The sequence below is a fragment of the Mytilus edulis genome, chromosome 3, assembly GCF_963676685.1.
Source record: "Mytilus edulis chromosome 3, xbMytEdul2.2, whole genome shotgun sequence".
NCBI classification, from domain to species: Eukaryota; Metazoa; Mollusca; class Bivalvia; order Mytilida; family Mytilidae; genus Mytilus; species Mytilus edulis.
In genome coordinates, this window is record NC_092346.1 from 24129510 (window position 1) to 24144091 (window position 14582).

General features: G+C 32.3%; 1 protein-coding gene across 1 annotated transcript in view; it reads left to right on the forward strand.

Annotated features, from left to right (window-relative positions):
• The window catches only part of LOC139514236 (proteasome activator complex subunit 4-like), a 66349-nt gene that overhangs the window by 2422 nt on the left and 49345 nt on the right, over window positions 1-14582 (forward strand). The window contains exons 2-8 of the mRNA XM_071303108.1: window positions 7060-7200; window positions 8509-8625; window positions 9067-9111; window positions 9594-9743; window positions 11344-11407; window positions 11816-11890; window positions 12248-12367. Of these exons, the coding sequence (XP_071159209.1) occupies window positions 7060-7200; window positions 8509-8625; window positions 9067-9111; window positions 9594-9743; window positions 11344-11407; window positions 11816-11890; window positions 12248-12367 (712 nt within the window). The remainder of the gene's footprint in view (window positions 1-7059; window positions 7201-8508; window positions 8626-9066; window positions 9112-9593; window positions 9744-11343; window positions 11408-11815; window positions 11891-12247; window positions 12368-14582) is intronic.

The window sequence follows — 14582 nt, forward strand, 5'->3', positions numbered from 1 at the left end:
CATGTATTGAAAGGTGTCCTGCTTCATTCTGTTTCTATGGTCTGACACACTTTACCAGTTTCACCTTTCTACCTCTACTGTGCTTAATGGTAATACAGCACAAAACAGCTGTGCTCAGTAAATGCACAATGTTAGGATATAGCAACAGTGAAAATTTGTATTAAAAATAAAGAAAACAGAAAAAGATGACCAAGGCACCCTACCAACACTGCTACTAAGACCCTCTTTACCTTTTCCCATAACTCAAAATACCTAAACATATATATTCTTAAGGAAGAAGTATGTAGACATGTTTTAGAATGTGTTAAAGGGAAACTTCGCAAAAAAATCAAAAATTGATATTATGTTCATGCTGTATAAAAATGCTCAAATTCATAGATATTAAAGTTTTATTCCGCTAGATAAGAGATCACCATCGATTTTAAATTTAGAGTATCAATTCTCTGCGTTCGGCCATTTTGTCTTCTTTCCCGATTAATAACAACGATATGTCTATAAACCACAAAGGAACAAAACTACAGTAACCGATGTAGTCGTAATTGCGTGTCGATATCTTGTCAATCGTACGGTTGTTTTATCCGACTAACTAACTTGATACAGAAAATATTCTTAATTTTTTTTAAATTACCATGGTCTGTTATTTTTAAACTGTTAATATTGGAATTAGTGAAAAAGTCAAAGTTGAAATCATAAATAAGTGTTCCGTGAAAATTGTTTTCGAAAATCTAATTTGTTCATAATTCTTTAAAGTAATAAACTTTATTCAAATAAATTCTGATCTTCCCTCATCTGATCACCAGCATGGCTAAAGGAACCGTATTACTCCCAAAGGTATTGTGAGGGGTGTGAGGTGACACGTCCAGGTATTCAAGTGATTTCCTGTCGGGCTTGCAAGTTCATGCATCGTTTCACTTCTGTAGGTATTGATCAGTGTACACGGCCGATAACTTATAACTTTCCATTTTGAACTATCAGGTGTATAATATACATCTCTGTCTTGCGTGTCCGAAAGTGATATAATATAATACTAGTCATTACTTAACTCATACGCTTGTTTATAAATAACATTTCTCATGTTTCTGGTGTAAAGAATATTATTTATAAAAATATAAATAAAACCAACAAAAAAAAAAAGATTTGAAGGAATAAAAATCTATTTACATATTTTTTCCAAGGGTTAATTTGGGAAAATGTAATATATACTCGTTGTCAATAGTAAAGGACAGATTGGAACATACAAGAAATATTGATTTAAAAAAAATGTACGCACTTGTCGACGATTCGTTTATACGCCTGGATAGAAAGTTACGGAACTATATCGCAATTTAAGATATATACATGTATACATTGAACATAAGAAAGAAACATACATTTTGTGTAAATTGGGGTAAAAGATTTGTGAATAGACTAGTCCATGTATGCCAACAGTATGTAATAGACTATTGTATACCAAAAGAAGAAGAAGAGAACCAATTTGATTTGAATACAGGTCGATATATAACTTGCTTTGGTTCATCGAAGTTATGAACATAGTAAAATCACAGATTTATATATCAATTAGATTTTTCTCGAATAAAGGAAGAAATTCATTATCATCACAATTGTTCCGACATTCATGTGATATATATGCAACTGGACATACACTAATAATCCCCAAGGGATGTGTATATTTTCTAGGAAAACTATTGAGTATTAAAGTTTCAAATCAATTTCGGGATTTATTTTCTTTCTTGATATTCAATGACAGCAATTTAAAGAATAAACTGCTTGTCTGCTTTAAGGGTATTCTTGCCAGTTGAACAGACTTATAATTACATTCAAAAATAGAGAAAGATGATATTAAATTCGTTGTCTTTTGTTTTTAAACATAGTTGGTCAAATAGCTAAAGAATAATACGTTGTGAGACGAAGACTGTTTTAATAAGGACGTTCCCGATTATGAATAAATTTGGTTGACGTTTTTTACACTTGAAAAGAATATCTATTCGTAATTTTTCGATTCCATTCCAAGAAGATCCTTAAATTTCCTGTCAATTTTTTAAAACGTCTTTTTTTCAAATAGTGAAGTATTCATGCGTTGTGAGATTTAAAATATTTTGATGAGAACATTAATTCCTAAATAATTGCAATTGTTAATGATCTGTTTGAAATATTAAAGGTTGCCGATTCTAATTTAAAAAAGTACCATTTTTAGTTCATACACTCGTGTTTAGAAGGCTATTTTTATTTATAAATTTATTCAATTAAAATAATTCAGTATTTTATCGTTACAAAAGTAATCAGAAGTCATAATTTAAAAGTGAGCTTATGCAAAATATCAGGGGTTAAAAATTCCACTAGCCCAACGCCCGGGACTAGATCAATTACGCCTCGGGCAGTTAAAATGTGTAACCCGATATGCCCGACGGACTAGTAACACAAAATTCTTGACGTTTCCAATATAGAAAGTGGAAAATCCCTTCATCACTATTCTATGTTAGCCAATCCGATTCAATTAAGTCACCAGGGATTCCAAGAATTTGAACTGGTTTGTACAGGTCCTGTTGTACATATTTTAAAAATAGAAAAACAACTCTGGCTGCTCGGTATCGTATGTTGATTGCAATTCTAGTACTTCAAATATTGATTTCTCATACCATGGCCTGGGGTATTGTACATTGCTGATGCCGAGATTTTCAATTAACGGTATTTGGGGGTGTGATGTATTGATCGGTATTGACCTGTCTTGTCGCACAGCTCTTGAGCACGAAACCATGCAACAAAATATTTCTTAATATTTTAATACGGGAACCCCAGGAACTTTATCCGTTTCAAAACGAAAAACTGTAGATGAAGGGGGTAATGAGACTGACAATTCATCCCCCCAAAAAATGCCAAATACGACCGGGAAAAGTGGAAATGTTTTAATAGTGTCTAATAATTAACGGTACCAATTTTGTTGCACCAGATGCGCATTTCGACAATACATGTCTCTTCAGTGATGCTCGTGGCCAAAATATTTGAAATCCAAAGCTTATATAAAAGATGAAGAGCTATAATCCAAAAGGTCCAAAAAGTATAGCAAAATCCGTGAAAAGAATCAGAGCTTTGCATGAGGGAGATACATTCCTTAATTTATAATAATTTATAATATTTTGTAACAGCAAATTTTAATAACACAAAAAATTCGTATGTTCATGCCAGTAACGAAGTACTGGCTACTGGGCTGGTGATACCCTCGGGGACTAATAGTCCACCAGCAGAGGCATCGACCCAGTGGTAGTAATAAAATTAACGGTACCAATTTTGTTGCACCAGATGCGCATTTCGACAATACATGTCTCTTCAGTGATGCTCGTGGCCAAATTATTTGAAATCCAAAGCTTATATAAAAGATGAAGAGCTATAATCCAAAAGGTCCAAAAAGTAAGACAGGAAGCCTGCCAAGTCTTTATCGCGAGATTCACACATTTTCATGCTAATTTGGAAGCATTTGCCTTTGATCTATTGTTTTGTATTTAATCTTTACAATTTGGCCAAAAACTCACGCATTTACCATATTTACTACCTGTAAAAAAAGTTGGCAGAACTAGAACACAATGATTCCTCTGGCAAGGTTGGCTGTTGGTGATGAAAAAAACAGACGATGCTCTGTAAAAATTGCCGTTAATTGCCCCAAGCACGCAAATAAAAAGTCTGCTTTGAATGTGGGAACAACTAACTTAGGTTAAGCACCAACAGAATAAATAGCAGATTAACAAAAAATATGAAATACAGTGTATAACATGTATAATGTCTTCTTCAAAACAAAGGACACACATTTTGTATTAGGCAGCAAACTCTTGATTTTTACGGCATACTAGGGCTAGCAGGTCAGTTTTGATGGACTAGCAGTTCTTCCAACAGGGCTAGTGAAATCCTGCTGCCAACAAGTCTTGGGCTAGTTAGCTGTTACAAAAAATTTTAACCCCTGAATATATAAAAATATACAACAGCTATCCAGTTATTGTGCGACCTTATTACTCCCGTAAATTAATTTTAATTCTTTTTCTTACATTTCTGTGTCTAAAACTATAACTGACTCCCGTATATCATTCATACGAAATGTTGTTCACACCTGAAATGGTGAACCGTGACGCCTAGTTGTCACTGAATGAAGATCAAAAGATTAGAATTACATAATGCTAATCTTTTAATTACCTGGAGTTTAACTACGCATTCAACATTCACTAAGTGTCACAAATTAATACACATTTTATTTCCACAGTACAAGCAAGTGAAAATGTTTGCTGGAATGAAGCAAAAAGTTCAGAATACAAACATGTATTTTTTAATACACTATCGATCATGTCAGTTTCATATGTTTGTTTAAAGTATTTGTAGAAAAAAATCGTAAAAATGTTCTATTGTATTATTTACTTTAATTACTTAAATTCGTATAAAAAAATCCACACATAAATCCTACACTCTAATTTCAAAAGTTGCATGGCTATCACTTACTTTTAGTTGGTTAATAGCTACACCAAAAGTCGTCGATGCGCTTTAAATAGCGTTATTAGATGGTTAACGTACAAGACTTAAATGATATTAATTTCACTCCCGGCATGCAAAAAGACTTAAACTACGTCACATAAGTCAGTAAGTTTGAAGAAATAAAATTAATAATTCCCAATTTTCTTCTTTATTACTTTTCATATCAAAATAAAACTTGGTGAATATGTTTTTTATGGTATTATGAACATAAAAAGATGAAAAGTGAAAAATCGCGAATTATCCCTTTAAGTGGGTTACTCAATGGTAGGGAAAAAAAATCAAATTGAGTTATCTTTCTTTATTTGGGTGTGCTCCTTCTTTGGAGGATTATAAAGAGTGAGTATATGATCAACAATATCATGAATATGGCAGCTGATTTTGTTATTTTCGTATAAAAGATGAGGACAGTCAAGGACAAATACGTTTGAATTTGCATTTTATTTCATGGAGAACAAGTAAAACGATGTCTTCCACAAGTTTGTTTGCGGTTTTCAACTTTATGGCATTACGTTTTTCTCCATGAAACTATGGTAAACATTGCAAATTGTGCCCAAGTTGTCTTATGCACATTTCTTCAAAGATAAATGCAGACTGACTGATTCTATTTGAATGAATTAATGTTGATGATCATTAATGACCTGTTCAATAAACAGATTACTTATAACAACAGATTATGACACCTGTTGTAACCGTTGATTAGCTTGGGGTCGTCGAACAAAGTCATAAACTTTTCGCCAGGTAAAATTAAGTGATTAGCGGGGGCGTATGACATTTGCGCCGATTTAAAAAAAAATTGATTCTTTCATTTGCGCCGATTTCATTTTTTCATTTGCGCCGATTTTATATTTGCTCCTAACTGGATTTACAGGTAAGTTAATACTTGTACATATACTATACCGTGCAGGTATATTGGTAAAATCTGTTTATAAACAAAGGTTTTAGTTAATTTTGATTCATATTATTCTGAACTTTGCTGTAATTGATGGACATATTGCACACTGCAACTATCCTAGGAGTCAATTTTTATAACCATTGACGGCCATACACATAAGTACATTAATAGCAAGACAAAGAAAAGATGGATTTCGTTATTGACAATTACAACAAATATAGAAGAGACGAAATCACAAGAAAGGAATATATTAGATATGTTGCCTATAAATACTCAGCAATAACAGATTTATGATTTTAATGTATTCCGTAATTATGGTTTTAAATGCTGTAAATAGATTTTCAATTCGTCATTTTAGTATAAACCAGAGTGCTTTTATCTAAGGTTTTTACTTCTTGATTTTAAAGTATGTGAATATAGTGTACAACTTGAAGACGGAAGAGGTCTATAATGATAAATAAAAAATAACACGACTTGGATGGAGAGTTGTCTCATTTGCACTCATACCACATCTTCTTATATCTATTCACCTGTAATTAACCTGTAATTTACCTGTAAAAAATCGGCGCAAATGAAAACAAAAATCGGCGCAAATGAAAGAAAAAATCGGCGCAAATGAAATGCAGATCGGCGCAAATGCAAAACGCCGATTAGCGGATCATATCAATACAAACAAAACAATATACAATCGATCTTCCAAAAAGGCAGGGCGCCCTGGAAACTGTAAAAAGGGCACAGGGCGGCACTTGGTAAAGAGCGGATGCCACACCCTCTGAAAACAGCCTAGCTGGAACACTGCAGTAATACAGCAAATTCCAACGAATTTTGTTTGTCAAACTGTAAGTCCATTCATTTAGTTAATATCAAAAAGTTAATGGCATGAACTTACTGGACAATCAAAACAAAGAATCAGCATGCCATTGTCCATGACATATGTCTTATTATTTATTGATTTACCAAAAAATTTGTAGAATTTTCCTGATAGGGTTTAAAGTTCATCAAAAGAAATGACAAATAGGGACATGTTTATATTATAAAATGGATTTTAACTTCTGAGTGCAGACAACTTTGGTATCTTTGATGGTTTTAAGGCATGGCTAGACTTAGATATATTAAAAGTTTTATGCATCTAATGTATTGAAATTTTTAAAACTCACCTGTAATTGATGTGCATATTTTTAAAAATTTCCAAAAGATAGCTAAATAAACTATCACTTGACTTGGTCATGTTTGTTACACAGTTTAAATCACATATTGTTGTGCAGTTTTCTGTTGTCCATGTCAATCACTACAGTTCACTATATTTCTTTTAGGACAACAGGAACAATAAAAAATCCATAGCACAATTTAGTTTATGTTATTCTTGAACTTAAAATTCATTTTAATTTTATTTATATATTTTAATCCAGCTATATTTGTCAATAGATTATGATGAATCTGAAAAGATTCCAAAAACATATCTTGTAAGAAAAAAACCCCCATAAAAGTATTTTAAATCATCAAAATGAAAGAAAGAGAAAATTAATGAAATTATATATATATAAATATTATAAATGTAATCATATATATATGGAATTTATTTTAATGCAAGTTTCAGTATTTTGTTTGCATGATCTTATTTCCATTTATTTTTTTTGTTTATTTGATTATTGTAGGTACATAAAGTTAAATGGAATGAAGTTTTGCAAAGAAGATCACCTAGCATTAATTAACTTGATGTATGAACTAGTTGTGATGCCTGAACTTGAGTTGTCGTTAGTACAGAAGTTTGCGGCGATGTTGATTAATCTGCTTAAGTAAGTATCGTCTGTTAAACTGTATCAAGTTGAAGTATTCAGTTATTGCATATACTGACAGTCACTCTGTCATAACCAGTGTTTTCCCTAGGCTATTCATGCATTGCAGTACCGCTACGCATCAAATTTCGGCCACCATGTGCTTATCATAGCCGCAATGCATCCCGCTATGTGTGAAATTTTTAATCTTAAAATTTGAAGAGACAAGTGACAAAACTCTACAGGTGTTTCAAACTCGCTGGACTGAATATTGATCATAATTAGATGCAACACTCTGATTTAACAACCAAGTTGATTAGATAGAACAACATTCAAGACTTTGATTACTTAATAGAAATCAGGAGTTCAAATTGATTTAATGATAAATGTTATAGCCTGACACAGCTTCCAAATATCCTTCAGTGAAAAATAAATGTAAACCTTTTGCAGTATTAATTTTACGTATTGAAATCGTAAGTTTGACATTGTTAATTTATTGAAATATTTATATCAAACACAGTTGATTTGTTGTAACAGAGAATACACATCATTGGGTTAAAAACATGATGTAACTTTGACCTCTGTAGCAGTGTTCACAAAATTTAGGGGTCACTGACTATTAACAGGTTGACACAATTGATAATGACATCACATTCAGGGGCAGATCAAGCCCTTTTTAACAGGGAATTCCCAACCAAGGATAAAGGGGGGTGGGGGTTCCAACCATATGTCCCCATTCAAATGCATTGATCATCCCAAAAAAAAGGGGGAGTTTCCAAATCTCCAAAGGGGTAGATCAAGCCATTTTTAAAAGGGAATTCCCAATCAAGGATAAAGGAGGAGGGGTCCAACCATATGTCCCCATTCAAATGCATTGATAGTCCCAAAGAAAGGGGGAGTTTCAAAACCCCTGAACCTACCCCACCCACCCCACCATCTGTCAGAGTTTGCAAATCTATTATACTGTGGAGGATTAATTTATTTTCATGGGTACCAATTTTTTGTGGATTGAGGAAAACTTACATTTTCATGGATATTTGTTTTCAAAGTTTTTCTAAAGTCCTTATTTGAGCCTCTATAAAATTTGTCATTTGTTGAACATTTGAATTCATGGTTCACTTGTACCCAAGAAAATGGTATCCCACGAATAATAATGAATTCACAGTAATAGGTTTTTTCCCCCAGTTCATCCCCCAGCATGCATTATAGATCTATGTTATGTATGTTTTGAGATCACAAATAACTAACATGTTTGTACACACATGTTAAAGGGGCCCTTTCCTTTAATTTTTGTCTTCTGAATGATCATAGTTGTTGTATAATTTATAGGAAAAGAGATCTTCTTAACAGAGATGATTTAGTTCTTCATTGGAGGCCGTTATATAAATTGGTTGAATATGTGGCTTATTCACCATATGAACACCATGGTTTGCAGCTGTTTCCAAGGTAATTGTTATTTCTTAAAATTGGTATGCACTTTTAGTAAAAATGATACGGGTTTCATAACCAGTGAGATTTGGATATCACTTTATAAAAACTCCAGTTATTTAAATTTAATGTGAAAATAAACGTGAGACATACATGTACATTGTAGGTGTTACATTTCACACGGCATCTGCCTCCTAATTATAGTAAATTCAAAGGAGCTAGTTTTATTTAAATATACAATGAAGTCTGTTCCAAATGTACAATTTTAAAACTGTTTAAGTAAATGTTAATGTCAGAATTCAAACACTGAAATACAGAATATGGCCAGTGCACCTTCATTAACAAGAGTAAGAACTTTAATAAAAAAAATGGATTTTATTTATAATCAAACACCAATAGTCATGATAGTGGTAAATATGAACAGTAACAGTATGCCATATATATATTTTTACATTTCAGCAACATTGAGAATGTTATAAAAAGTCTAGTCAAGCAATGTAGAGTGTAAGTAGATCTCTTTTTCACATGTTTATTTATTTATTAAAGATTCTCAATAATAAATATTTTGTATGAGTGAAGGAACTTGTTCATTTTTTTACCAGGGCCAGTCCATAGTCCTAGTATACATCAATATACTTTAAAGCATGAACATAAATTGAAGTCTTCTGGTCAAAACAAAATGGGAATAAATTCTGCTTATTTCTATCCTACATTCCTATTGATAATAAAATAATTTCAGGACTCAGATCATAAAATCTTGATGCAGCTTGATATTCACTTGTTTTGGAAAAGTAGGTCCAGTCTAATTTTCATGCGTCAATGACTCATTGATATAGAATCCTGTTTAATAATCATGCTAGTTTATAAGAAATTGGAAAGCTGTTTTTATTCAACTATTATAAATGTATTCAATGAAAGTTTTAATTTGTTAATGGTTCTTTTTGATAGAATATATAATGTGAATACTCTTATTTAATCAAATCTAGGTACTTCCCAATAGAAGCTACACAAGAGATGTTAGACGAATGGAGACCATTAATGTGTCCTTTTGATGTAACACATATTAAAGCCATGCATTGTTTTGAGTACTTTTTGCCTACAAATCTACCACCTTCAGAGCATGATCAGGGATTTAAGTAAGTATAATAAATGAATTAATAGGTTATTTTCAAGATAACCCACAATGCACAATATATAAGTCTTGTTGCAAATAAACAACAGAATATAAGCATTGATAATTATATACCTGATACATGAGCTTTGTTTGATATTTTATTTTACCCTACTAAAAGTAAGGGCTATATTGTATTTATCTTGTCTGTTCTTTCCTCCTTCCATTCATTTAAACAAATATTCCTGTTATCATGGTTCTACATTTCAAAGTACCATTGAACAGAATGATTTAATATTTGGTCAGAAGCTTGACAGTTATATGTTGTAATGTATGATTACTTTTGAGATCTCTCAGACATCTACTCAATGTTTGCATTTACCTTTCAGAAACGGTGTGGACTACTTTAAATGCAGCAATGTTTTAAATATAAATGCAAAAATGCATCAGTATCAGTTTTACAATATTAAAATCACACATTCAAAAATTCAGTAGTAATTTCCTTTAACAAAAAAATTATGACAATCACATTAGATATCTCACATTTTTACAAATAATCAAATGTACACATTGAGTTTGGAATTTAAAGTAACTCAATTTAAAACATGGAATATAGTTTTATTAAAATATGATGCATAAACGTATCTTTTGCATCAAAATAGTTCCAAAGTTTAATGAAGTATAAACGTATTGCAACCAGAAGTGAATATCCACCATATTAGCTTTAACATTTTATTGCTTTAATTTTTATACTACCCCGAAAATTATATTGGTATCACGTCATTGTCAGCGTCGTCCCAAGACAGATGGTTTCTGGATAATAACTTTTGTATAAGTAAATAGAAATCAATAAAATTTTAACACAATGTTAATAACCACAAAAGGAAGGTTGGCATTGATTTAGGGGGTTATGGTCTCAAAGGTTTAGGAATAAAAACAAGCATTTATCTAGTTTCAGGACACTAACTTGTGTATAAGTATTTCAATTGCTCTAAAATTGTACTACAATGTTTAATACCATAAGTAGAAGATTGGATTTATTTTAAGGGTTATGGGGCAAACAGTCTAGGAATTAAGGGTCAAAAAGGGACCAAAAACAAGCATTTTTCTAGTTTCCAGATACTAATTTGTGTGTAACTGTATGGATCCCTCTGACATTGTACCACAAGGTTCCATATAACTAAGGGAGGCTGGGATTGAGTTTGGGGTAAATTTCCCCAAACATGTAGGAATAAGGGGCCAAAAAAGGACCAAAAAGAAGTCAATAACTTGTTACTGGGGTACAAATTTTCTCATTTCAGATTTCCGAAATTAAAAAGAAAATTTGGTCATAAAATTATTTTGAGGGGATTAATATTCAACGGCATAGTGAATTGCTTAAAAGCAAAAAAAATCTGTTAGTTCTATAGACCACATTCATTCTGTGTCAGAAACCTATGCTGTGTCAACTATTTTTAAATCACAATCCAAATTCAGAGCTGCATCAAACTTGAATGTTGTGTCCATACTTGCCCCAACTGTTCAGGGTTCAACCTCTGAGGTCGTATAAAACTGCGCCCTGTGGAGCATCTGGTTCTTCAATTGTACTTCATTTTCTGAAATATTTTTCATTATTTTATTTTCAGACTGTGGTTTGAAGAATTTATAGATTTATGGGATTCGTGTCATAACACACCACCATGGGAAGCAGTAAGTTATTTTAACTTCATATTTTTTTGTTGGTAGGTGACTATTTTGGTACCAATATACTATTGTATACTGTCAAAACTTCTGCATTTTGTTCAATTTCAGACACCTACAATCATTCAAATTGGGAATGATGTGCAATCAGGCATGTCATCCTTCCATGTAGTCATTTGATTTTCATCTCACAAGCAGATTTTCTGTTCCTCAACTTGAATTCATGAAACCAAATAATTTCAGATTTTACTTTAAAATTTTAAAATTGACAATCAGTCAGGAGTTAAAGTAATTTTCTTCATTTGTAGTCAATATCTAATCCAATGCTTGCCAATGTTTATTCAGATGCTTAAAGTTTGCACAGAATTATGCTAGTTTACATGTACATGTATATGGTTTTTTTTTCTTTTATTTTAGAGTTTGGTGAACTTATTTGCAAGATTGGCACATGATAATATTGGTTATATTGACTGGACACCTCACATATCTAAGGTAGGTCATGGTAAAAATACAATGTCATGATTTTATTTTTTTAATGACTGGCTTTACATAAATCCATGCTGTAATTTACTCTTTTAATGAATACATGATTGTGGTGTTTATATGTTTGAAGGAATAAAGGAATTACTGAGGATCAAACAATGAAACAATTGAATTACTTTTCACAATTCACCACCATATGTATGTTGCTTATAAATAAATGGCCATGAGACAACTCTTATCAATCAGACATCCATTGAGACACACAAAGACATATCTTTTTACATTCCGCAGACCCAAAATAGTTATTTATGGAATATATACCGGTATGAATAATCTTTTAAATGGTGTGATTTGTATTTCACTTAGATATTCAACAGATTCTTGAGAAGTTTTAACTTACCAGTTGGAACACAGGAAGTACAGATTGGAAGAACAAATAACACATATGATGTACACAGCACTGTCACATGGGTGGTTTCTCTAATGGTAAATTATGTTAATTTTTTGGGGGGCTTTTCTAGATTGTACCATTATTCTTAATAAAAAAAGATTTTAGGTATATGTCAATGAGACAACAACATAATAACACAGTAAAACAGTTATAGATATATCTGTATATATGTGTCTTCATTAGATGGTAATGATAATAAGAAGTTATCAAGTCTGTTTATATTATTATTTTGTGTTCTATATATAAAAAAAAAATGAAAAGTAGGCACATTATTTTCGATTTAATTCCTGCAATAATTCATAAAAATTGTATGCATAATAAGTTGAAGGATATTTTGGGGGAATAAGCAGGGATCTCCATGGTTGAAAATTGAACGATTGAGGAACTTTCACCATCACAAACCATGTTTACGCCATACAGTGTAGCGTGCTCGAAAGTATTTAATTCCTTCATGTAAGGAATGGTGAACATGCTAATTCATTGCTTATTTAAATTATATTTATTTGAATTATCATTATAGAAGTATCAATATTTTCATTAATTGCTGTTTGTAACCATTCAATTACCAAGCCTTCATGGTCCCCTCTTAGTCGAAAATGACCAAAAGCTGTCATGAAGGTCCCCATGTAGTTTTCTTGCTATTTTTATGTCCCTGCAACAAAGTTGTCGGTGCTATATAGTTTTACCCTTGTCCGAAATTCCGATATTCTGAAATTCCGTAATTCCGTCATTCCTCAACAAACCATTATACAGAGTTTTTTTCTAAACGCCTTCAGATGTTGGGCTGATTTTTGGTATGTGAGTTAACCATGATGAGTTACAGATCAAGTTTAAGTTTCGTTCCGCTCCGCTAATTTTTGCTGAAAATTACAGGCTTTGGACTTTGAAAAATTGTTGAAAATCACAGTTATATGGACTTTTTTTCTATACGCCTCCAGTTTTTTACATGTTTGTGTCCACATGTGTTATTCAAGTTGCAGATTTTTTTTGGGACGGTGCCATTCGTGTCGCTTTGACACATCTAGTTGGTAATTGTTATGGGGTTAAAAATCATGTGGAGCATATTTTTCATGGACACTGTCAAATTCAGAATTCATAAACCCATTTCCGGAATGGCTGATTTGCAGCAACAACAAAACGATTCTTACGGGTAATGTAATAGGTTGAAGAGATTTGCATAGCAAACGTTGACAAATGAAAAGGCTTTTAATGACTTTATCTAGTAAATATATGATATGCAACAATAAAATTGAGAATGGAAATGGGGAATGTGTCAAAGAGACAACAACCCGACCAAATAAAAAACAACAGCAGAGAGTCACCAACAGGTCATCAATGTAGCGAGAAATTCCCGCACCCGGAGGCGTCCTTCAGCTGGCCCCTAAACAAATATATACTTGTCCAGTGATAATGAACGCCATACTAATTTCCAAATTGTACACAAGAAACTAAAATTAAAATAATACAAGACTAACAAAGGCCAGAGGCTCCTGACTTGGGACAGGCGCAAAAATGCGGCGGGGTTAAACATGTTTGTGAGATCTCAACCCTCCCCCTATACCTCTAACCAATGTAGAAAAGTAAACGCATAACAATACGTACATTAAAATTCAGTTCAAGAGAAGTCCGAGTCTGATGTCAGAAGATGTAACCAAAGAAAATAAACAAAATGACAATAATACATAAATAACAACAGACTACTAGCAGTTAACTGACATGCCAGCTCCAGACTTCAATTAAACTGACTGAAAGATTATGATTTCATCATATGAACATCAGGCACAATCCTTCCCGTTAGGGGTTTAGTATCATACCATCATAACATATATGAGAAGAACATAACCCGTGTCATGACAACAACTGTTTTTAGAATAAATGTGTTTAGTTCCGATGCAAAGACCTTATCAGTGACTCAATATTAACGCCAAAATATGCAATCTTTAATGACTTGACAACAGTATTGTAATTATATTCCTTCTTAATAAGTCTTTTCAAAGGTTTTGTAAGTTTCTGAGGTGAATACTGACACCTTTGTGCTTTATAAAGAATATTTCCATAAAAAATTGGATGTGAAATACCTGAACGTATTAGAAGTCTGCATGTTGAGCTATATTTACGAATGATGTCTTTATACCGATGATAAAATTTAGTAAATGTTTTTACTAGTTTGTGACATCGAAAACCCTGGTGTAATAATTTTTCAGTAATACAACATTGTTACATAACAAGCATCTTTCTTGAGTCTGAATA